This window comes from Dermacentor variabilis, chromosome 7 (assembly GCF_050947875.1).
Source record: "Dermacentor variabilis isolate Ectoservices chromosome 7, ASM5094787v1, whole genome shotgun sequence".
NCBI lineage: Eukaryota > Metazoa > Arthropoda > Arachnida > Ixodida > Ixodidae > Dermacentor > Dermacentor variabilis.
Window position 1 is genome coordinate 163975073 of NC_134574.1, and position 24207 is coordinate 163999279.

General features: G+C 43.2%; 1 protein-coding gene across 48 annotated transcripts in view; it reads left to right on the forward strand.

The window, feature by feature from the left end:
- The window catches only part of LOC142588398 (uncharacterized), a 139653-nt gene that overhangs the window by 71473 nt on the left and 43973 nt on the right, over window positions 1–24207 (forward strand). For 33 of the 48 annotated variants that reach the window (XM_075700071.1, XM_075700088.1, XM_075700089.1 and 30 more), the window contains 12 exons: window positions 958–996; window positions 1503–1550; window positions 2368–2439; window positions 6348–6425; window positions 7871–7909; window positions 8411–8458; window positions 9280–9351; window positions 13428–13505; window positions 15004–15042; window positions 15578–15625; window positions 16448–16519; window positions 23832–23909. In XM_075700071.1, the coding sequence (XP_075556186.1) occupies window positions 958–996; window positions 1503–1550; window positions 2368–2439; window positions 6348–6425; window positions 7871–7909; window positions 8411–8458; window positions 9280–9351; window positions 13428–13505; window positions 15004–15042; window positions 15578–15625; window positions 16448–16519; window positions 23832–23909 (711 nt within the window). Of the gene's footprint in view, window positions 1–957; window positions 997–1502; window positions 1551–2367; window positions 2440–6347; window positions 6426–7870; window positions 7910–8410; window positions 8459–9279; window positions 9352–13427; window positions 13506–15003; window positions 15043–15577; window positions 15626–16447; window positions 16520–23831; window positions 23916–24207 lie in introns of all 48 variants that reach the window. The other 15 variants (XM_075700093.1, XM_075700091.1, XM_075700074.1 and 12 more) reach the window with 12 other exon arrangements.

Genomic DNA, 24207 nt, shown 5'->3' on the forward strand with positions numbered 1-24207 from the left:
CTAATATGAGTTTCAGCATTATGATATTTAGCAGCATTAGGATATCATGACAAAAAAATTCACAGAAGAATAAAAGTGGGTTGGATCCCATACGGCAGACACTGTCAGCTCCTCACTGGAAGCTTACCGTTATAGTTGAAAACGAAGCTATGCAAACAGTGAATTTTACCGGTGCTGACATATGGGGCAGAGACCTTGAGACTGTCAAAGAAGCCTGAGAACAAATTAAGGACAGCGCAAAGAGCGATCGAACGATGAATGGTAGGCCAATCTTTAAGAGACACAAAGAGATCGGTTACGATCACATGGCAAACGGGTATAGACGATATTCTAATTGACTTTAAGAGAAAAAAAATGGTGCTGGGCAGTTCATGTATTGCGCACATTAGATAACCGTTGGACCATTACGTTGACAGAGTGGGTACCAAAAGAAGGGAAGCGCAGTAGTGTACGGCAGAAGACTGAGTGGTGCGACGAAATTATGAAATTTGCGCATGCTAGCTAGAATCGGTTGGCGCAGGGCAGAGGTAATTGGAGATCGTATTGAGAAGCTTTCGTCATGCTGTGGACAAAAAGAAATGTGCTAATGATGTTGATGGTGATTTAGCATCACGCTTTAAATATTACGTCTAAATACGAGTGTGTGAACATCATACCTATTTCGTATATTCCTTCAACATGAAAATATTATGGTTATTGCTTTGGCGCATTCGGCGTAGTATTCAGCCTTCATAACCACATCCATTTTACGACAAGCACTATCGCCAGTTTTCCCGATTATTTCGCCAACGTCATCTGCTTACGCAAATCCTTTTGCGTTCTTCGGAATCAAAGCGGCAAACCCACTGCTCTGATATTTTGGCGCCGATCGACTTTTTGCGTATACTTTCATGAACGTACACTCGACGAACTCATGCCATATGTGCAGCTAAAAAATATTTCTTTTTATGGTTCCAGGCAGCGGTGGAGGAGCCTCGGGATCTTCAGGTAGCACCGGTGAGTGCGGCTGCCACTGCTTAGAAATCAATCCTGATATTTTCTTCCAAGAAACACTTGTACGAAAATTATACAAATACTATTGCTTGCGCAGCTTGGAAGTCGCACGCGGAAATTTTTTTAAGTACCCTTGTTTTTACAAATAGAGAGTATGACATATTCATTTCTTGGTCTTGATGGTGCACATTGGATAGGCTGTCGCGAAATATCGTCCATGTCAAACTAAACTGGTCTTTCTCTTTATCTCTCATCGCAAGCATTATTGCTACAACCCACAATTCTGTACACCTTTTATAGCTTTCGTTCATTTCCTAAAAATATTTTTGTCATATTTACTAGTCTTCTGCAAATCTTTTTAGCCACGTTTTAGGCTTCCCATAATTCGAATGTTCTAATACTTTTTCTCGCTCGGCTTTATATTTTAACTTACACTCCTTATCTGACATGTATTATGACGCCAAATTTGCGCAGCATACAGAGAATTTCATATTTTGCTTCCGTTTCAGACTACGGTGGCTCTTCTGTAGGAGCCACAGGTTCTTCCAGCACCACCGGTGAGAACTGTTACCAACTCTTAAAGAAACAGGACCGGGTGTTTTCTTTCTGCTAACACTGTTGTAGAATTGAGGCGTTTGAGTTTGTCTTGCAAATTTAGGCCACATATACTAAAGTCATCTTAACACCACCTTTTTCATATGTGCGCAAACAAAACAACGAAAAATAATAAATACTACCGTAGGGTGAAATCCGGGTTCAGTATAGCAGCAATCGCTCCCCTTAGCATTCCTCTGGGAGCCCTGTCATCCCAGTCCGCAATTCTGTTCCGTGCGTTATGACTGATTTATAACTTTTTGGGCTTTATGTACATCCATACTCACATCTACGCTACGCAAGCAGAGTTTGTCTGCACAATGCGACAGGTTTCTTTGAATGCTTCCTCTAGTTAATGCCGGCTTGCTGCTTTTTTAAAGGAACGCCCTTACTCTCAGTGAATGAATAATGCTTTAAGAAGAAGCGTTCGTACATGCTACTAAATCCCGTATGTTAAAATCAGACATACCATCACGTCTTTTCTGAAACTAACAAACTAAGGTACATTTGTTTCTCATTCTGAACAAGGCATACACACTTGATGGAATTGACTTCGTCAGAAAGGGCCATAGCAATTTCTCGTGCGTATCAAACGTTGTCGCCTAAACCCGCAATTCTCTAAATTATCGGTATTGCTGGTGTCAGTTTGCTCTCCACCAATAAAATCCCGCACCTTCATGATTCTTCCGCACCTACTTGGTGTGCGAATATGCGATAAAAAGCACCCATTTATGCTTCTGACATGAGCAATAGATCCACTTGCATTTTTTCTTGAATCAGGCCATGGCACTGGTGGCTACGGCGGTGCCACCATCATTGGCGGATCAGTGTCGGGCACACCGGGAGTTTCAGGCGAGTGCGGATGCCACACCTTTAACGAAGCGTATAAACCCAGTACGTTCTGTAATGAACGTTGCTCGAAAACTCGCGTGGCTAGATGCAAATGAAAGGTCGTATACTCAATGAATAAATTCGGCACTATTAGTAACAAAAGAAACAAAAATATTACTTTCGTTCCCACTGTTGGTCACCCTAGGCACGCCGAAATTGCCAGTGCGCCACTACAGACTCCCTCAAGAACCGCCGTAGGAGCCTGTAGTTTCCCTCAAGAGCTATGACTACCGTTCGCGCCTGTTTCACGTAATTGCACCAGTAGGTCTCTCCTCATTACAGTGAATACTGTGTATTCACAGTATTTTTTCGGCTAGAAGAGTTTTCTTTTTCGTTCGTGTTTAGAGAACCAACGTGCTTTACCTGATATGCCTTCTCTAGAGCGTATGCGATCAAGTATTCATCTGCATATTTATTCTTTCTTGAAGCCTATGGCACAAGCGACTTTGGCGGCACTGGCGGCCTCAGGTAGTGCCGTTGAGTGGATCTAGGACCACTTTATAAATGCAAACAATAATTACATGTGTTAATGAACGTAGGTTTGAAATATTCGGCAGGCACTTAGTACAACTCTAAAATCAGTCTTAACACGACAGGCATCACGATCATCATGTGCCTTTTCTACGTGGACAACAGAGCAAATGCCTCTCCCCAATGATCTCCATTTGCCGCAAAGTGCAAAATACGCTGGTGTACCACGCTTTGCGTACACTGAAAGAATGTGAAGTGATGAAAGATACGTCCGAGCCCAACAAATGACGTCTCTCATATTCCTAGTGCCGCTTGGCAGCGTACGGCCCGACCAATCATTTGGTGGAGTGCATCCCGTTCTATATTTCTGCTTTGTTTCGACCGCAGTTCAACTCTCCGAACTGTGTTTTTTATGTCCATCCTTTCTGAGTACACACGCCCCATCACACTGCCGCTTCATTCACCACTTCCTGACCGTTATATTTCTTATTAATTATGCCTCAAGTGTCCCCTAGTTGAGGGCATTACTTTAGGAGTGAGTGACAAAAAAACTGCACAATTAGTGTGGATCAGGTGTGAGGGAAAGCTTTCACATCTTTGAGCGCAGATTTGAAGTGAATTTTTTGGCCACAAGAACAAAACTGCTTGAATGGTAACTCGGGTTGCGAATTATGCACAAAAATGAACCGCTGAAAAATTGAGCCTTGCATACGTGTAAAAAATTCGCATCAGAAGGAAGAGCATCAGAAGGTCAACATTTTTTCTGAGTCCCCCGCTATGGCGTCCCTAAAATTGAAGTCATGGTTTTGAAACTCAAAGCCACAGAATTTAATTGCTCTTGAAATTCCAGTGTGTGACTAGCGCGAGCTCCGAATTATAAACGGGTTTGCCCGTCCTGAAAGAATAGATGGTCTTTTAAAGTAATCAAAGAGCTTAACTGATGGTTTCCTTATAATTTTTTTTCTTAGAATATTGATCAAATCTGGCCGCTCCATGCACCGAGCGTCAATTTGCCGGCGCTCTGGCTTTGACGAGAAATTAAAGATCGAATGTACGGTCATCAGCTATAGTAAGCGCTTCTCGAAAGCCAAAATGAATGTCCTGAGTTTTCAGGAAATACGACAGCCAATGAAACTGATTTGTTGTTGCTAATCGAACTCTCTGAGAAAGACCGAACACATTACTCGTATCTGGTATATCTTCTACATTGAAAGTTAAGGATTGTGACATGGGGTGCGATCGGAGATTGTTGTTCGGCGCGTTCGTTCGGTTACCTGCGCGCGCGATTGGCCTATATACTCCGCGCCAACGTCACCAGCCGCGGGGCGCGGCACGTTTTTGGTGACGTCACAATGACATGCTGCTGTCAATCATCTTGCCACAGAGCACGTTGTCTGCTAGGCGCCGAACGCGACGGGAATAGGGAAGTTTGGAGCGATCATACGCGCGTTACGAGACCGGCTTCGCTGGGCGCGTCTGGTGGATTGGATTAGATCCAACCGGCGGCGGCGGTTGTGGAATGGCACGTTTGGATCCAATCCATAGTTTAATTCAGGGAAATGGCGCTCGCGTTGGGAACTTCGGTTGTTGCGCAGTCGTGGCTCGACAAAGAAGAAGAGCGAGTGCAGCTGCGAAGCGTGTTTGAAGAAATGGCAGAAAGCGAATTCCGGCGTCGCTTTCGTTTCTCGAAGCGAATAGTGCGTAGGTTATACAGCGAAATTACCCCATCATCGGGTGCCAGCGAGCAACTGGAATGCTGTTCATGCCTCTTGAAAAGTGCGCCACTGTTCCCGTCGTTCCTTTTCCCTCTTTTTTTCTCGCTGTGCGCGACACCACCTAGGGACGACGCAGAGAAGCTAATAGTTATAAATTGTAGTAGTCACACCTACTACTATTTAAAAACCTGTTTAAGTTTGAGGTGAAAAAAATTCATCTTTAGATAAAGATTTCATTCATTGGAAGACGAGAAGCATTCCGTTTTGTTGTATACTCTCTGCAAGCACATGACAAACGAGGGAACTAAACTTCTGGGGAGTTCATCATTTGCCGATTGGCTGCTCTCTCCGTCCCGTTCTCGAGAATTTTGCATACTGCAACTTTGTGACGTTGCAGCAACCGAATACAACGCGTATCGAACGAAGATCTCCGATCGCGCCTATGGTTACCAAAAGTGGAAAAAGTTAAGTCTTGATGTGCGACTGTGCTTGCTGACATGCCAAGGAAAAAATCTTTATTAATTCCATTATATCTCTCGCCAAGAGAGCCAGACACACGTCAACAAGGTCTTCCCTCGGGCCCTACACGCTTGTCCGTTGGGTGTTGGTCTGAGAAATAAGGTTTACTAAGAACGCCTGGCTTTTGATGCAGAGCTCTTCAGTTCGTTCTGTCTTGGCTGAGCCACACATTTTATTGATGACATTTGTCCATGAGTAGAAACCGGGGGTATCATGTAACTGAAACAGGCAATAATTTTGGTAAGATATTTCATGTATTACCATAAATATAATATGTTTCCACTTTTTAGAGGAGAGGACTGGGTAGATACGAAAGACGAGCAGGTTAAGAGGAAGTTAAATATCCAGTTTGCTACCCTGCAAGTCCGAATGGGAGACAAACATAAAGATGAGAAGCACAAAGACTGAGGGAAGTAAAAAATGTTTAAGACGGTTAAGAAAAAAAATTAAAAATACACAGCGACGGAGTTAAGCTAAGTTAACGGGCAGCGTTCTACACCGCTGCCGGTGCGTGTGGGCCGCCGCGCGGGGCCCAACTTGAAAGCGATCTCCGATGGGGACAGCGTGCGCCGTGTGCTGATAGCTTCGTGTGCGCTGTGATCTCGCCACTTAGGTCGCGTTAAAGCGAGAGGCAGTACGAAGGTCGACTCCCTCGCTGCTGCTGCCGTGTTTTCTCACTCCTACGTTTTGACAGCGAGTGTGGGCCGTCATCGAGCGAGTGGTGTTCCTTCTTGCTTGTGCGCGTGACACCGTGGTTGTTAGTTTAGTTACTAAGCGAATGTTCGCAAGTTTATACGGCCGATAAAACTACTATCATGACTTCGCATACCTGTCTACTATTTTGCTATCCCGCTCGATATTTTGCCTTTTGTGCCAGACTGCAACTTTCTTTTTCCTCTACGAGCTAACGCTTTTAGCAACTCACCCAGTGGGGAACGGAAGCATGTTACGGTGGGTAGTACACGGAACCGATCCTTACACCTTAAATGACCTACATTTAAAACCCAGGGAAAACGCGGGGATGGCGGGAGTTGGGAATCCAAGACGATGAGCGATACGAGAACAAGGTGAAAGCAGGAGCCGTAAACTTTGTTGTTGTGTTGCTCATCTGCTTGTAAAATGCAATATTTCAAGCTACACCATTTTTCTCTATTCTCGTTATAGGTTCCGGATACGGTTCCATCAGCGGCAGTTCGAGCACCAGTGGCAGTGGAAGACTGACAGGCACAACTGGCACTTCGGGTGGGTACACGGCTGCCACACACTTCCATATTGGCCTTGTTGCCTCTGCCGTTGAGTAGAACGTGATTAGTTCGGAAACAATAGGTCTTACAGGTTGTTTAAGCCAGTTATGTTAAATGCTAATACCGAACAAGTGTCACGATATAAGAGGCAATTTCAAAAGTCTGGCTTTTGCCTTGAGGCTTCATTTCATGTAGAGCTGTTAACGCCAGACTGCGTTACCAGAGAGCCAGGCCAGCTATTACCAGCCAATGAAGTGATGTCGAAAGGATCATTCGAGCAGCTTACACTTATATAACGATAAATATCGCACATTGTTCACTCTGTAGTGCAACGGGATTACGCGCGCTCCTTATATGCCTCCGTCCGCGCTCAGCAAAAGGCACCAATACTTTTCTGCCATTGCGCCACTATGAGATCTAAGAAACATGATTGTTGTGTCTGGATACGCGCTCATTTTGCCCTCATGGTAAGGGCATGGAAACGTTACTAAAAAAAACTTGTGGCTGGGAAGAAAAGAAAGTTAGCGTTCTAATATGAGATTCAGCAAAATGATATTTAGCAGCATTAGGATATCATGAGAAAGAAATTCATCGAAGAATAAAAATTGGTTGGATCGCATGCGGCAGACACTGTCAGCACCTCACTGGAGGTTTACCGTTATCCTTGAAAAGGAAGGTATACAATAAGCGCATTTTACCGCTGCCGAAATATGGAGCAGAGACTTGGAGACAAACCAAGGACTGCACAAAGAACGATGGAGCGAAGGATGCTAGGCATAAACTTAAGAGACAGAAAAAGAGCGGTTTGCATAAGAGAGCAAACGGGCATAGACGATATTATAATTGACATTCAGAGAAAAAATGGCACTGGGCAGGTCATGTTGTGCGCAGATTAGATGACCAGCGCAGTAGAGGATGGCAGAAGAATAGGTGATGCGACGAAATTAGGAAATCTAAGGGTGATAGTTGGAATCCGTTGACACAGGGCAGGGGTAAGTGGAGATCGCAGTTAGAGGCCTTCGTCCTGCAGTGGACATAAAATAGGCTGATCGAGATGAAGCTGATTTAGCAGCATCATGGTTTAAATATTCCGTCTAAATATATAGGAGTGTTTGAACATCATGCATATTTCGTATATTTCCTCAACCAGAGAATCTGATGGTTATTCCTCTGGCGCAGTCGGCGTCGAGTGCAGCGTTCACAACCATATTCATTTTAGGAAAAGCAATATCGCAAGTATTCCCGATTATTTAGCCAACGTCCTGTGCTGGCACGAATCCTTGTGCGTTCTTGGGAATCAAAGTTGCACACCAAAGTCTCTGATATTTTAGCGCCGATCGACTTTTCCCAAATACCTGAACCAACGTATACTCCCTGAACTCGTGTCATGCGTGCAGTTAACAATTTCTTTTTTCTTTTTTCTGTCTTTTTTTTCGGTTCCAGGCTACGGTGGTGGTGCCTCGGGATCTACGAGTAGTTCCGGTGAGTGCCGCTGCCACTGCTTAGACATCAATCCTGGTATTTTCTTCCAAGAAAAAATGTATGAAAATTATACGAAGGCGACTGCTTGCACGTATCGAAAGTTATACGCCGATATTTCTTAAGTACCTTTGTTTTTACAAATAGGGAACATGAAAAACTTTTTGTTATTGATGATGCACATGCGGTAGTCTTTCGCAAAACATCGCCCATGTCAAACTAAATTCTATTTATGTTTATCTCTCATTTCAAGCACTATTGCTGCAAACCACAACTCTATACACCTTTTATAGCTTTCCTTCATTTCCAAAAAATATTTTTTTGTCATATTTACTAGTCTTCTTCAAGCTTTCTTAGCCACTTTTTAGGCTTCCAAAAATCAGAATTTTTTAATACTTTCTCTCGCTCGCCTTTGAATTTCAACTTATACTCCTTAACTGACATGTATTATGACGACAAATGTGCGCTGCATACTAACAATCTCATATTTTGTTTCCGTTTAAGGCTACGGTGGCTCTGCTGGAGGAGCCACAGGTTCTTCGAGCACCACAGGTGAGAACCGTTACCAAATCTTACAGGAACAGGACCGGGTGTTTTCTTTCTGCTAACACTGTTACAGAATTAAGGCGTTTGTGTGTGTCTTGCAAATTTAGGCCACATATGCTAAAATAATTTTAACACCATCTTTTTCATATTAGCGCAAACAAAACAATGAAAAATAATCAATACTATCGTACGGTCAAATCCCGGTTCTCTATTGTTACAATCGCTCACGTCAGCATTCCCCCGGAAGCACTCTCACCTATGTCCGCCATTCTGTTGCGTGCTTTATGAGTGATTTGTCCGCTTTTCCTGTTTTGTGCACATCCATACCTACCTCCACGTTACGGAAGCAGAGTTGGTGAGCACAATGCGTCATGTTTGTTTATCTGTTTCGTCTCGTTAATGCCGGCTGCCTGCTTTTTTAAAAAAACGCCCTTACTCTCACTGAATAAATAATGCTTTAAGAAGAATCGTTCGTTCATGCTACTAAATCGCGTATGTTAAAATCAGTCATAACATCACATTATTCTGAAGCTACCAAATTAAGGTACATTTGTTTCTCATTCTGAACAAGGCTTACAGACTTGAAGGAATTCACTTCGTCGGAAAGGGCCGCAGCAATTTCTCGTGCGTATCATGCGGTGTCGGCTAAACCCACGCTTCTGCAACTTACCGGTATTGCTGGTGTCAGTTTTCTCTCTTTCTCCACTAATAAAATCCGGAACCTTTACGACTCTTCCGTCCCCACTCGGTGTGCGAATGTGGTATAAGAAGCACGAATTTAATTTCTGGTATGAGGAACAGATCCCCTTTTATTTTTCTTGAATCAGGTTATGGCAATGGTGGCTACAGCAGTGGGAGCTTCACTGGCGGATCATCGTCGGGTACATCGGGTGGTTCAGGTGAGTGCGGATGCCACGCCTTTAACGAAGCGTATAAGGCCAGTACGTTCTACATTGAACGTTGCTCGAAAACTTGCGCGTCCAGATGCAAACGAAATGTCGTATACTCAATGAATAATTTCGGCACTAGTAGTAGCAAAAGAAACAAAAATAGTACTTTCGTTCCCACTGTTGGTCACCCTAGGCACGCCGAAATAGCCACTGTGCCCTTTCGAACGCCCTCAAGAACCGGCGTAGCAGCCCTCAAGAGCTATGACTACCATTCGCGCCTGTGTCACGTAATTGCACCAGTCAGGCCTCTCCTTATTATAATCGATACTATGCATTCACAGTATTTTTGCGGCTAGAACAGCGGTTATTTTGTTCCTGTTGAGAGAGCCAAAGCGCTTTACTGAAGATGGCTTCTTTAGAGCGTATGTGACGAAGTCTTCATTTGTTTATTTATTTATTCTTGAAGCCTATGGCACCAGCGGCTTTGGCGGCACTAGCGGCCCTGGCGGCGCTGGTGGATCAGGGTCGATGGCCTCAGGAAGTGGGTCTAGCACCGGTTTATAAATGCAAAGATTAATTACATGTTCTAATGAATGTAGGTTTTAAAAATTGACGTGAGGTTTGAGTACGGGCTAGTTGGTATTCCACTGTTTGAAACCTCACTTACAGCGCATACATACACAAGGGACGTCTTCGTCGTTCTTTTCGTCCCTTGTCTATGCATGCGCAATAAGCGATGTTTGAAACAATTATATATAGGGCAGGTGCGTACTAAAACTCTCAAATCAATCTAAACACGATACGCATCGTGATCATCATGTGCCTTTTCTGTGTCGACAGCATAGAGAATGTCTCTCCCCAGTCATCTCCATTTGCCGCTCTCTGGCGTCATTCGACTCCATACTTAATACCAACGAATTTCACAATCAAATCATATCACCTGATCCATTGCTACACTGGACCTCGTACCACTTCATTCTGCACTCGTTCTATTACTCTATATTTGTTCTATGCATTACATGACCTGACCAACTGTTCGTTTTAGTGCCGACTAGAGTATCAGTTGCACCCGTTTCGTCTCTCATCCATACCCTATGTCGCCTAAAGCGAAAAGTGTGATTTTCTGTTCAGCCATGCATTGTGCCGTTTCGATAGCTCCTTCTCTAGCCTGTTTGTTATTCGGAAATTTTCATATTTTAGGTTTGCACTGCTACAATGCACCGGTTGCGGAATTTTCAGGAATAACAGTAGATATATGGTTACGAGTTTTGGGTACCAGCCACACGTGCTGCGACCCATTCTGTTTTCTGTTCTGGCAACATCAACAATATTTATTAACCTTTCTCAGTGAACAATCACGATTATTTCAGATTTTTACTTACTTGATCCACCTGAATGTTCCCTGTATCAAGAATCCGTCAGCTGCAAATACACGCATCAGAGATCCCTTTGATTTTTTGGCCACATCAACGATAACCCAGTTGTCTTCATCGTCAACGCAGGATTCGCATACTATACAACTCCCTCTTTCCTATATCTCAATAGCTGTCGGTGCTTTACGATTTTATTTGGACCCACTGCGATGATGCAGTGTATACGGCGTTGCGATAAAGAGAACAAGCTCTATGTTTGAATTCTCTGTGCTTGTAGACTCATTCCTAGGGGGGGGGGGGGGACAGAGAGCGAAAGACGCTCGTGTACGACGCTTTCCGTGCACTGAAGGAATGTGAAGTGAGTCATCTTATTTCAGAGACCCCAAAATTGCATCTCTCATATAACTAGTGCCGCTTCAGAACGTACGGCCCGACCAATCATTTGAAGGTGTGTATCCCGTTCGTATTTCTGTTTTGTCTCGACCGCAGTTCAACACTCGGAACTGTGTTTGTTACGTCCATCCTTCCTAAGTACACAGAAGTCATCAGGCTTGTGCTTCAAACAGCACTTCCTCACTGTATTATTTCTTATTAATTATGGCTCAAAAGTCATCTAGTCGAGGGCAGTGTTTTAGGTGTGAGTGACCGAAACGACACAAGTAGTGTGGACCAGTTGGGAGCTGAAGCTTTCGCATCTTTGAGCGCAATTTGAAGTGGATGTTGTTGGCCACGAGAGCAATATGGCTTCCATGGAAGCCCGGGCTGCGAAGTATGCATAAAAAAGGACCGCTGATAAACTGAGCCTCACATATGCGCGAACGACAGAAAGCTGTGCAATTTGGTAAAGATTCATTATGCAAAAAAAAGCTGAGATGTGCAGATAGTGTTGTCTACTTGTCTTCTCTTGTACCCTGTCGGCACGCCTCACCTTTTTTTACATATGCGAGAAAAATGCATATCAAAAGAAAGAGCCCCAGGTGATCAAAATTTTTTCGGAGCCCCTTTTGGCGTCCGTTACATTGAGGTCATGTTTCTGGAACGTGAAACACCAGAATTTAATTTAGTTCCTCTTGTAATCCCAAGATCTGATTAGTGCAAGCTCCGAATTATAAACAGCTCGCCTGCAATAAAAGAATAGATGATCTTTTAAAGTAACCAAGGAGCTCAACTGACAGTTTGCGAATAATTTTTCCCTTAGAAAATTGATCAAATCTACCCGCTTCACCCACCGTCCATTTGCCAGCGCTTTGGCTTGGACGAGAAATTAAAAATGAAATGTACTGTCATCAGCTATAATAAGCGCTTCTCAAAAGGCAAAATGAATTATTTGACTTTTCACGAAATATCACAGCGATAGAAATTGATTTATTGTTGCTTATCGAAGTCTCTGAGAAAGACCGAACACATTACTCATATCTGTTGTATCTTCTACATTGAAAGTTAACGATTGTGACAAGGTTACCAAAAGTGGAAAAAGTTAAGTCGTGATGTGCGACAGTGTGTACTGACAATGCCCAGGAAAAAACTCTATTTATTCCATTATACCTCTCGCCATGATAGCCGCACGTGACAAAAAGCTTCACTCGGCCCCTACACGTTAGTCCGTGGGGCGTTGGTGTCAGTAACAAGGAACTCTTAGAACTCCCGTCTTTTGATGCAGAGCTCTTCATTTTCTTCTGTCTTGGCTAAGCCGCTCAGCTCATGGGCGACATTTGTTCATCAGTACAAACAAGGGAAATTATGTAACGGAAACAGGCAATAATATTGGTGAGATACTTCATGTAATAATATAAATATGATATGTTCGCACTTCTTATAGGACAGGACTCGGGAGATGCGAAATACGAGGAGGTTAACAGGAACTTAAATATCCAGTTTGCTACCCTGCGCTGCGGATATGGAGACAGAAAGATAAAGAAGAGAAGCACAAGGACTGAGGGAAGTAAAAAAAAAATATTTAAGACGGTTAATAAAAACGTTCAAAATACACAGCAATGAAATAAAGCAACGTTAACGGGCGGCGTTTTTCTCCAGTGCCGGTGCGTGTGGGCTACCGCGCGGGGCCCAATTTGAAAGCGATCTGCGATGGTGACAGAGTGCGCCGTGTGATGATAGCTTCGTGTGCGCTGTGCCCTCGCCACTTAGGTGGCGTTAAAGCGAGAGGCAGTACGAAGGTGGATTCGCTCGCTGCTGCTGCCGTGTTTTCTCACTCCAGCGTTCTGACGGCGAGTGTGCGCGGTCATCGTGTGACATGAGTCCATGTTTGCTGGTGCACGCGTGACACCGTGATTGGTAGCTTAGTTAGTTAAGCGAACATTCGTAATTTATACGACCGATAAAACTACTATCCTCACTTCGTATCGCTCTCTACTATTTTGCTATCGCGGTCAATAATTTTCCTTTCGGGCGAGACTGCAGACTCTCTTTTTCCTCTACCAGCCAATGCTTTTCCCAACTGACCCAGCACAAAACGGAACCATATTACGGTGGGTAGTACACGGAACCGAACCTTACACCTTAAATTACCTACTCTTAAAATCCAGGGAAGACACGGGGAAGGCGGGAGATGGAAATTCAAAACAATGGGCGAAACGAGAACAAGGTCAAAGCATGAGCCATACGGCTCCTGCTTTCACCTTGTTCTCGTTTTGCTCATATAATTTTAAAATGCAATATTTCAAGCTACCCCACCTTTCTCTTTTCTGGTTATAGGTTCCGGATACGGTTCCATCAGCGGCAGTGGGAGCACCACCGGTAGTGGAACACTCCCGGGCATGAGTGGCACTTCGAGTGGGTATACAGCTTCCACACACTTCCACATTGGCCGTGTTGCCATGGTAATTCAGTAGAGCGTTGTTAGTCCGGCAACAATAGCTCTTACAGGTTGTTTAAGCCAGTCATCTTAAATGCTAATATCGAACAACTGTCACGAAATCGGAGGCAAGTTGAACAGTCTAGCTTTTGCCTTGAGGCTTCATTTCAAGTAGAGCTGTTGACGCCAGACTGCGTTGCCAGAGAGCCAGGCAAGCTATTACCAGCCTATGAAGTCAAATCGAAAGGACCGTCCGAGCAGTTTACGCTTGACTACCGGGAAATATCGCACATTTTTCACACTGTGGTAGAACTGGAAGACGCGCGCTGCATGTGTGCCTCCCCCCGCGTTCTGCCAAAGGCACCAGTACTTCTCTGCCATTCCGCCACAATGAGAACTAAGAACCATGTTTGTTGTATCTGGATACGCGCTCATTTTATCGTCATGGCTATGGCATAACAACTTTTCAAAAAAAAAAACTTGTATCTGGGAAGAAAAAAAAATCTCGCATTCTAATATTAGTTTCAACATTCTTATATTTAGTAGCATTATGATAACATGATAAAGCAGTTTCCAGAAGAATAAAAATCGGTTGGATTGCATACGGCAGACATTGTCAGCTCATGGCTAGAACCTTACCGTTGTGATTGAAAACGAAGGTATACAATCAGTGCATTTTACCGGCGCTGACGTATGAGGCAGAGACTTGGAGACTGACAAAGAAGCTTGAGAACAAATTAAGGACCGCGCAAAGAGCGATAGAATGAAGACTGCTATAGGCATAACTGCAAGAGACAAAAAGAGCGGTTTGGATCAGAGGGCGAACGGGTATAAACATTATTTTAATTGACATTAAGGGATAAGAATGGCATTGGACAGGTCATGTATTGCAAAATTAGATAACCGTTGGACCATTAGGGTGAGAGAATGGGTACCAAGAGAAGGGAAGCGCAGTAGAGGACGGCAGAAGACAAAGTGCTGCGACGAAATTAGGAATCTTGCGGGTGCTAGTTCGAATCGGTTGGCGAAACACGGGGGTAATTGGAGATCACAGCGAGAGGCCTTCGTCCTGCAGCGGACAAAAATATGGGCTGATGATGATGATAGAAATTTACCAGCACCATGCTTTAAATATTACGTCTAAATACGAGTGTGTGAACATCATGCCTTTTTCGTATATTTCCTCAACCAGAGAATCTGATGGTTAGTGCTCTGGCGAAGTAGGCGTCGTGTTCAACCTTCATAGCCACTTCCATTTTACTACAAGCACTATCGCAAGTTTTCTCGATTATTTCGACAATGTCCTGTGCTTACTCTAATCCTTGTGCGTCCTTTGGAATCAAAGCGGCAAGCTAAAGGCTCTGATATTTTGGCACCGATCGACTTTTCCGAAATACCTGAATGAACCTACACTCGACGTAATCGCGGCATGTGTGCAACCAAGAATATCTTATTATCGTTTTATTTCGGTTCCAGGCTACGGTGGAGGAGCCTCGGGATCTGCGAGTAGCTCCGGTGAGTGCCGCTGTAACTGCTTAGAAATCAAGCCTGATACTTTCTTCCAAGAAAAACGTGTGTGAAAATTATGCGAAGGCTATTTCTTGCGGAGCTTGAAAGCTTTACTCGCAAATTTCTTACGCACCTTCGTTTTTACAAATACTGAACATGAAATAGTTTTTTATTGTTGTTGATGATGCATATGCGATAGTCTTTCGTGAAAATTTCTCCATGTCTGGACAAAACTGGAAAGATCGCCCATCTCAAACTAAACATCTATTTCTGTTTATCTCCCATTGCAAGCACTATTGCTGCAACCCACCACTCTATACACGTTTTATAGCTTTCCTTCATTTCCAAAAATATTTTTTTGTCATATTTACTAGTCTTCTTCAAGCTTTCTTAGCCAGTTTTTAGCCTTCCAAAAATAAGAATTTTTTAATACTTTCTCTCGCTCGCCTTTGAATTTCAACTTATACTCCTTAACTGACATGTATTATGACGACAAATGTGCGCTGCATACTAACAATCTCATATTTTGTTTCCGTTTAAGGCTACGGTGGCTCTGCTGGAGGAGCCACAGGTTCTTCGAGCACCACAGGTGAGAACCGTTACCAACTCTTACAGGAACAGGACCGGGTGTTTTCTTTCTGCTAACACTGTTACAGAATTAAGGCGTTTGTGTGTGTCTTGCAAATTTAGGCCACATATGCTAAAATAATTTTAACACCACCTTTTTCATATTAGCGCAAACAAAACAATGAAAAATAATGAATACTATCGTACGGTCAAATCCCGGTTATCTATTGTTACAATCGCTCACGTCAGCATTCCCCCGGAAGCACTCTCACCTATGTCCGCCATTCTGTTGCGTGCTTTATGAGTGATTTGTCCGCTTTTCCTGTTTTGTGCACATCCATACCTACATCCACGTTACGGAAGCAGAGTTGGTGAGCACAATGCGTCATGTTTGTTTATCTGTTTCGTCTCGTTAATGCCGGCTGCCTGCTTTTTTAAAAAAAACGCCCTTACTCTCACTGAATAAATAATGCTTTAAGAAGAATCGTTCGTTCATGCTGCTAAATCGCGTATGTTAAAATCAGTCATAACATCACATTATTCTGAAGCTACCAAAGTAAGGTACATTTGTTTCTCATTCTGAACAAGGCTTACAGACTTGAAGGAATTCACTTCGTCGGAAAGGGCCGCAGCAATTTCTCGTGCGTATCATGCGGTGTCGGCTAAACCCACGCTTCTGCAACTTACCGGTATTGCTGGTGTCAGTTTTCTCTCTTTCTCCACTAATAAAATCCGGAACCTTTACGACTCTTCCGTCCCCACTCGGTGTGCGAATGTGGTATAAGAAGCACGAATTTAATTTCTGGTATGAGGAACAGATCCCCTTTTATTTTTCTTGAATCAGGTTATGGCAATGGTGGCTACAGCAGTGGGAGCTTCACTGGCGGATCATCGTCGGGTACATCGGGTGTTTTAGGTGAGTGCGGATGCCACGCCTTTAACGAAGCGTATAAGGCCAGTACGTTCTATAATGAACGTTGCTCGAAAACTTGCGCGTCTAGATGCAAACGAAATGTCGTATACTCAATGAATAATTTCGGCACTAGTAGTAGCAAAAGAAACAAAAATAGTACTTTCGTTCCCACTGTTGGTCACCCTAGGCACGCCGAAATAGCCACTGTGCCCTTTCGAACGCCCTCAAGAACCGGCGTAGCAGCCCTCAAGAGCTATGACTACCATTCGCGCCTGTGTCACGTAATTGCACCAGTCAGGCCTCTCCTTATTATAATCGATACTATGCATTCACAGTATTTTTGCGGCTAGAACAGCGGTTATTTTGTTCCTGTTGAGAGAGCCAAAGCGCTTTACCGAAGATGGCTTCTTTAGAGCGTATGTGACGAAGTCTTCATTTGTTTATTTATTTATTCTTGAAGCCTATGGCACCAGCGGCTTTGGCGGCACTAGCGGCCCTGGCGGCGCTGGTGGATCAGGGTCGATGGCCTCAGGAAGTGGGTCTAGCACCGGTTTATAAATGCAAAGAATAATTACATGTTCTAATTTATTTATTTATTTATTTATTTATTTATCATACCCTCAAGGTACGGTTGTACATTGCAGAGGGGAGGGGCAAAGTAAGTAAATACAGAGGCAATCACAAAATAAGGAGGGAAGGCAAACAACATGGCAAAAAACATCGTATACAAAACAAGAATATTAAATAGAAACTTGTGAGTGTGGCAAAAATACATGGCGGAACAAAATAAAGAAAGGAAAGAACATACGATATAAAAATACAAGCAATAATGTAAAACAATGGCATAAAAGCAGTTATTATACAGAACAAGCAAACGCAACAATTATTTATAACATGAAGCTTTGAAGTGTGCTTTTAAAGTTATTGGTGTCAATAATGCTTGTAAGTAATGCGGGTAAGTTATTCCAATCTTTGCTCGTTTGGGGAAGAAATGAGTATGAAAAGCCGACGGTGTTGCAGTGCGGAATGTTTACCTTTTGGCGGTGGTCTATGCGAGATGAAATGTATGGTGGTGGTTGGACAAAGATAGTGCGTAAATATGTTTTATGGTAGTAGATATTATGGAAAAGACATATTCGAGGTAGTTTTCTACGGGTTGATAACAGCAGGAGGTGAAGGAGAGCTTTCATGTTAGTGACACTCGCAGTTCTTTGGTAGTTGGTGAGAATGAAACGGGCTGATCGATTCTGTATTGCCTCTAGAGAGTGTATGAGGGTGTCATGACCGGGGTCCCATACTGATGACGCGTACTCTAGTTGTGGGCGAATGTAAGTTGTGTACAATAAGAGTTTTAGTGATGATGGTGCTTGAGAAAATTTTCGACGAAAGTATCCCAGCGTGCGAGTGGCCTTAGATGTTATGTGATCAATGTGCGTTTTCCAGGATAGATTGCTGGCAATGTGAACCCCCAAGTATCGATATGACGTTACACATTCTAGTGGGAAGTTATTTAGCGTATAGGTGGGGCAGATGACGTTAGTACGAGAAATCCTCATAGTCTTACACTTTCTAATGTTTAATTCCATGCGCCATGTACGACACCACTCATTTATGTTATTGAGATCCTCCTGAATTAGTAGAATATCTGAAGAATTAGTTATTTTACGATACAAGACGCAGTCATCCGCAAAAAGACAAATGTTCGAGGAAACGTGAGTGGGCAAGTCATTAATATAAATTAGGAATAATAAAGGACCGAGCACAGACCCTTGCGGGACGCCGGAGTCAACTGGGGCTAAAGGTGAGTTAGCGTCATTAGTGGTTACATATTGAACACGTGATGTCAGAAACACGCGAATCCAATTAATTACGGAGGGGTCGATGTTTAGAACGCCTAATTTATGAAGAAGCAATGCATGGTTCACTTTGTCAAATGCTTTAGAGAAGTCGAGAAATATACAATCTGTTAAAAAACCAGAATCTAAATTGGCATGTAGGGCATTAGTGAAGAGGATAAGCTGAGTATCACAAGAGAAGTTTTTACGGAATCCATGCTGCATAACTGTGAAGAAGTTGTTATTTTCAAGAAAATTAACCAGATGTGTGTATATTATATGCTCCATAACTTTGCATGGTACAGATGTAAGTGAAATAGGTCTGTAGTTGTGTGGATCATGGGTTGGTCCGGTTTTGTGAATGGGGATTACTTTGCCAATTTTCCAATCATACGGTAAGGTGCCAGAGTTGTAAGATTGTGAGTAAATGCATTCTAGTAGGATTGAACAGTATTCCGCTGTGTTTTGTAAGAATATAGTGTTAATTTCATCTACCCCACATGCTGCTTTAGGTTTTAAGTTTTGTACTATGGCTTTGATACCAGTTGCGTCGAAAACGATGGGATCCATGAAATGGTAGTTAGTTGATTTTATCTCGGGCATCGGATCAGGGGTCTGAGGTGATGAGAATGACTGAGTGAAGGTATTGTTAAGCACGGTAGAACACAATAGGTCAGGTACTGGGTCCCCAGAAGTTGTTAGCAATGAGATTCCAGTTTTATGGTTGTTTCCTCGTATGGCTTCCCAGAAGCGTTTTGGATTAGTCTTCAATAAATTTGGAAGTGTACAATTAAGGAATGAAAATCTGGCTGACCTTAGGGCTTTAATATATGAAATTGCTGCGTGTTTATATGCTAGCCAATGTGTCTGTTTTGAGGAATGCTTCGCTGTACGGAATAAACGTTTTTTCCTGTTCGATAACCGATTAAGATATGTGCTGTACCATGGTGCTTTATTGTTAGCATAGACGGATCGAAGGGGTACGTGTTTGGTGATAAGCTCACTTATTTTATTTTTGAAGATAGACCAGTTAGTTTCTATGGAGCGTTGCAGATAAAGTGGTAGGAAAGTGTCTAGAAATATGAATAGTTCTCTGTTGATGGCTTGATAGTTAGCTTTTTTATAATCTCGGAACTTTTTTCGCTGTCGGTATGTTTTTTGTTGTGTTGTTGTAAGTGTAAAATGCAAGATGTCATGATCGCTCAGTCCGGGCATGTGTGTCACCGCAGAAAAGTTATCGGGCGATGACGTTAGAATGAGGTCCAGGAGTGATGATGTGTTATGTGCTACACGTGTTGGAAGTCTGACGATCTGCGATAAGCCGAAGTCAGAGCAAATGGAAATGAACCGATTGGCCTCGGCCGACGAAGGATTAGAAAAGGGATTGACATGTGACCAGACAATGTTAGGAAAATTAAAATCGCCTAAGAGTATAATTTCAGTTCCGGGGAAACGCATGGTAATCTTATTTAAACAATCATATAAGTCATCGCAAAAGGATGAGTCGCTTGATGGGGATCGGTAGCACACACCTAGTATTATTTTTTTAAAACTCATAGTTATACAGCACCAAATTAGCTCTAAATTGGTATCAATGGTCACAAAAAAACAATTAATACATTCTTTAACGGCGAGCAGAACGCCACCACCAATTCTACCAGTTCGGTCACTTCGGTAAACAACGTATTGGTTCTCGCACTGAAACAGTTCGGGGTTTGTTATTTTACTATTTAACCATGTTTCTGTGAGTACAATGATGTCAGCATTACAGTCGTTAATAACAGCACATAATTCGTCTTTCTTAGGAAAAAAACTACGAATGTTAGTAAAAAGAACTGAACACCCGCAATCTTTTAAGGCACCTCCCCTCGGATGGCCCTAACTTGGCTGTAACTTACGGCCAGAACGAAGAGTTGTACCAGGTGTATGCGTTCTGCGCATTTCATAAATACTTTCACTGGCTTCGTCATATGCGTAGCATTTCCCATCCAACATTAGTTTTTTATATCTTAGTTTGAAAAGCGTGTTTTTCGATTTGCCATATTCTATTAATTTTTTCCTTATGTTACGAGTGGCTTGGCAGAAATCTTCACTCATTGCTGTGTCAGTGTTTTTTAACAAACCCCGCTTTGAAGAGACTAGCTCCCTGGTTTTATAGGTTTCAAATTTAGTTATTAATGGTCGAGTTTTCACTGAATCAAAACGACCAATTCTGTGCGCCCGGCATATTTCAGAACCAGTTATGTTAACCTTCAATGTATTAGTCAGCAGGTTTAGTATCTTATTTTCCGATTCTGATGAAGTTTCGTCTGCGGTGTCCGGGATACCATAAAAGATCAGATTATTTCTGCGAGATCGATCTTCTGCGTCATCAAGACGTGAGTGAAACGCACTCGTGTCTTTTTTGAGGCGCTCTACCGTGGCACCGTGGGTATGAGTGTAGGTTTTAAAAATTGACGTGAGGTTTGAGTACGGGCTAGTTGGTATTCCACTGTTTTAAACCTCACTTACAGCGCATACATACACAAGGGACGTCTTCGTCGTTCTTTTCGTCCCTTGTCTATGCATGCGCAATAAGCGATGTTTGAAACAATTATATATAGGGCAGGTGCGTACTAAAACTCTCAAATCAATCTAAACACGATACGCATCGTGATCATCATGTGCCTTTTCTGTGTCGACAGCATAGAGAATGTCTCTCCCCAGTCATCTCCATTTCCCGCTCTCTGGCGTCATTCGACTCCATACTTAATACCAACGAATTTCACAATCAAATCATATCACCTGATCCATTGCTACACTGGACCTCGTACCACTTCATTCTGCACTCGTTCTATTACTCTATATTTGTTCTATGCATTACATGACCTGACCAACTGTTCGTTTTAGTGCCGACTAGAGTATCAGCTGCACCCGTTTCGTCTCTCATCCATACCCTATGTCGCCTAAAGCGAAAAGTGTGATTTTCTGTTCAGCCATGCATTGTGCCGTTTCGATAGCTCCTTCTCTAGCCTGTTTGTTATTCGGAAATTTTCATATTTCTAGGTTTGCACTGCTACAATGCACCGGATGCGGAATTTTCAGGAATAACAGTAGATATATGGTTACGAGTTTTGGGTACCAGCCACACGTGCTGCGACCCATTCTGTTTTCTGTTCTGGCAACATCAACAATATTTATTAACCTTTCTCAGTGAACAATCACGATTATTTCAGATTTTTACTTACTTGATCCACCTGAATGTTCCCTGTATCAAGAATCCGTCAGCTGCAAATACACGCATCAGAGATCCCTTTGATTTTTTGGCCACATCAACGATAACCCAGTTGTCTTCATCGTCAACGCAGGATTCGCATACTATACAACTCCCTCTTTCCTATATCTCAATAGCTGTCGGTGCTTTACGATTTTATTTGGACCCACTGCGATGATGCAGTGTATACGGCGTTGCGATAAAGAGAACAAGCTCTATGTTTGAATTCTCTGTGCTTGTAGACTCATTCCTAGGGGGGGGGGGGGGGGGCAGAGAGCGAAAGACGCTCGTGTACGACGCTTTCCGTGCACTGAAGGAATGTGAAGTGAGTCATCTTATTTCAGAGACCCCAAAATTGCATCTCTCATATAACTAGTGCCGCTTCAGAACGTACGGCCCGACCAATCATTTGAAGGTGTGTATCCCGTTCGTATTTCTGTTTTGTCTCGACCGCAGTTCAACACTCGGAACTGTGTTTGTTACGTCCATCCTTCCTAAGTACACAGAAGTCATCAGGCTTGTGCTTCAAACAGCACTTCCTCACTGTATTATTTCTTATTAATTATGGCTCAAAAGTCATCTAGTCGAGGGCAGTGTTTTAGGTGTGAGTGACCGAAACGACACTAGTAGTGTGGACCAGTTGGGAGCTGAAGCTTTCGCATCTTTGAGCGCAATTTGAAGTACATGTTGTTGGCGAATAATTTTTCCCTTAGAAAATTGATCAAATCTACCCGCTTCACCCACCGTCCATTTGCCAGCGCTGTGGCTTGGACGAGAAATTAAAAATGAAATGCACTGTCATCAGCTATAATAAGCGCTTCTCAAAAGGCAAAATGAATTATTTGACTTTTCACGAAATATCACAGCGATAGAAATTGATTTATTGTTGCTAATCGAAGTCTCTGAGAAAGACCGAACACATTACTCATATCTGTTGTATCTTCTACGTTGAAAGTTAACGATTGTGACAAGGTTACCAAAAGTGGAAAAAGTTAAGTCGTGATGTGCGACAGTGTGTACTGACAATGCCCAGGAAAAAAACTCTATTTATTCCATTATACCTCTCGCCATGATAGCCGCACGTAACAAAAAGCTTCACTCGGCCCCTACACGTTAGTCCGTGGGGCGTTGGTGTCAGTAACAAGGAACTCTTAGAACTCCCGTCTTTTGATGCAGAGCTCTTCATTTCCTTCTGTCTTGGCTAAGCCGTTCAGCTCATAGGCGACATTTCTTCATCAGTACAAACAAGGGAAATCATGTAACGGAAACAGGCAATAATATTGGTGAGATACTTCATGTAATAATATAAATATGATATGTTCGCACTTCTTATAGGACAGGACTCGGGAGATGCGAAATACGAGGAGGTTAACAGGAACTTAAATATCCAGTTTGCTACCCTGCGCTGCGGATATGGAGACAGAAAGATAAAGAAGAGAAGCACAAGGACTGAGGGAAGTAAAAAAAAATATTTAAGACGGTTAATAAAAACGTTCAAAATACACAGCAATGAAATAAAGCAACGTTAACGGGCGGCGTTTTTCTCCAGTGCCGGTGCGTGTGGGCTACCGCGCGGGGCCCAATTTGAAAGCGATCTGCGATGGTGACAGAGTGCGCCGTGTGATGATAGCTTCGTGTGCGCTGTGCCCTCGCCACTTAGGTGGCGTTAAAGCGAGAGGCAGTACGAAGGTGGATTCGCTCGCTGCTGCTGCCGTGTTTTCTCACTCCAGCGTTCTGACGGCGAGTGTGCGCGGTCATCGAGTGACATGAGTCCATGTTTGCTGGTGCACGCGTGACACCGTGATTGGTAGCTTAGTTAGTTAAGCGAACATTCGTAATTTATACGACCGATAAAACTACTATCCTCACTTCGTATCGCTGTCTACTATTTTGCTTTCCCGGTCAATAATTTTCCTTTCGGGAGAGACTGCAGACTCTCTTTTTCCTCTACCAGGCAATGCTTTTCCCAACTGACCCAGCACAAAACGGAACTATAATACGGTGGGTAGTACATGGAACCGAACCTTACACCTTAAATTACCTACCTTTAAAATCCAGGGAAGACACGGGGAAGGCGGGAGATGGAAATTCAAAACAATGGGCAAAACGAGAACAAGGTGAAAGGATGAGCCATACGGCTCCTGCTTTCACCTTGTTCTGGTTTTGCTCATCTAATTTTAAAATGCAATATTTCAAGCTACCCCACCTTTCTCTTTTCTGGTTATAGGTTCCGGATACGGTTCCATCAGCGGCAGTGGGAGCACCACCGGTAGTGGAACACTCCCGGGCATGAGTGGCACTTCGAGTGGGTATACAGCTTCCACACACTTCCACATTGGCCGTGTTGCCATTGTAATTCAGTAGAGCGTTGTTAGTTCGGCAACAATAGCTCTTACAGGTTAAGCCAGTCATCTTAAATGCTAATATCGAACAACTGTCACGAAATCGGAGGCAAGTTGAAAAGTCTAGCTTTTGCCTTGAGGCTTCATTTCAAGTAGAGCTGTAGACGCCAGACTGCGTTACCAGAGCCAGGCAAGCTATTACCAGCCTATGAAGTCAAATCGAAAGGACCGTCCGAGCAGTTTACGCTTGACTACCGGGAA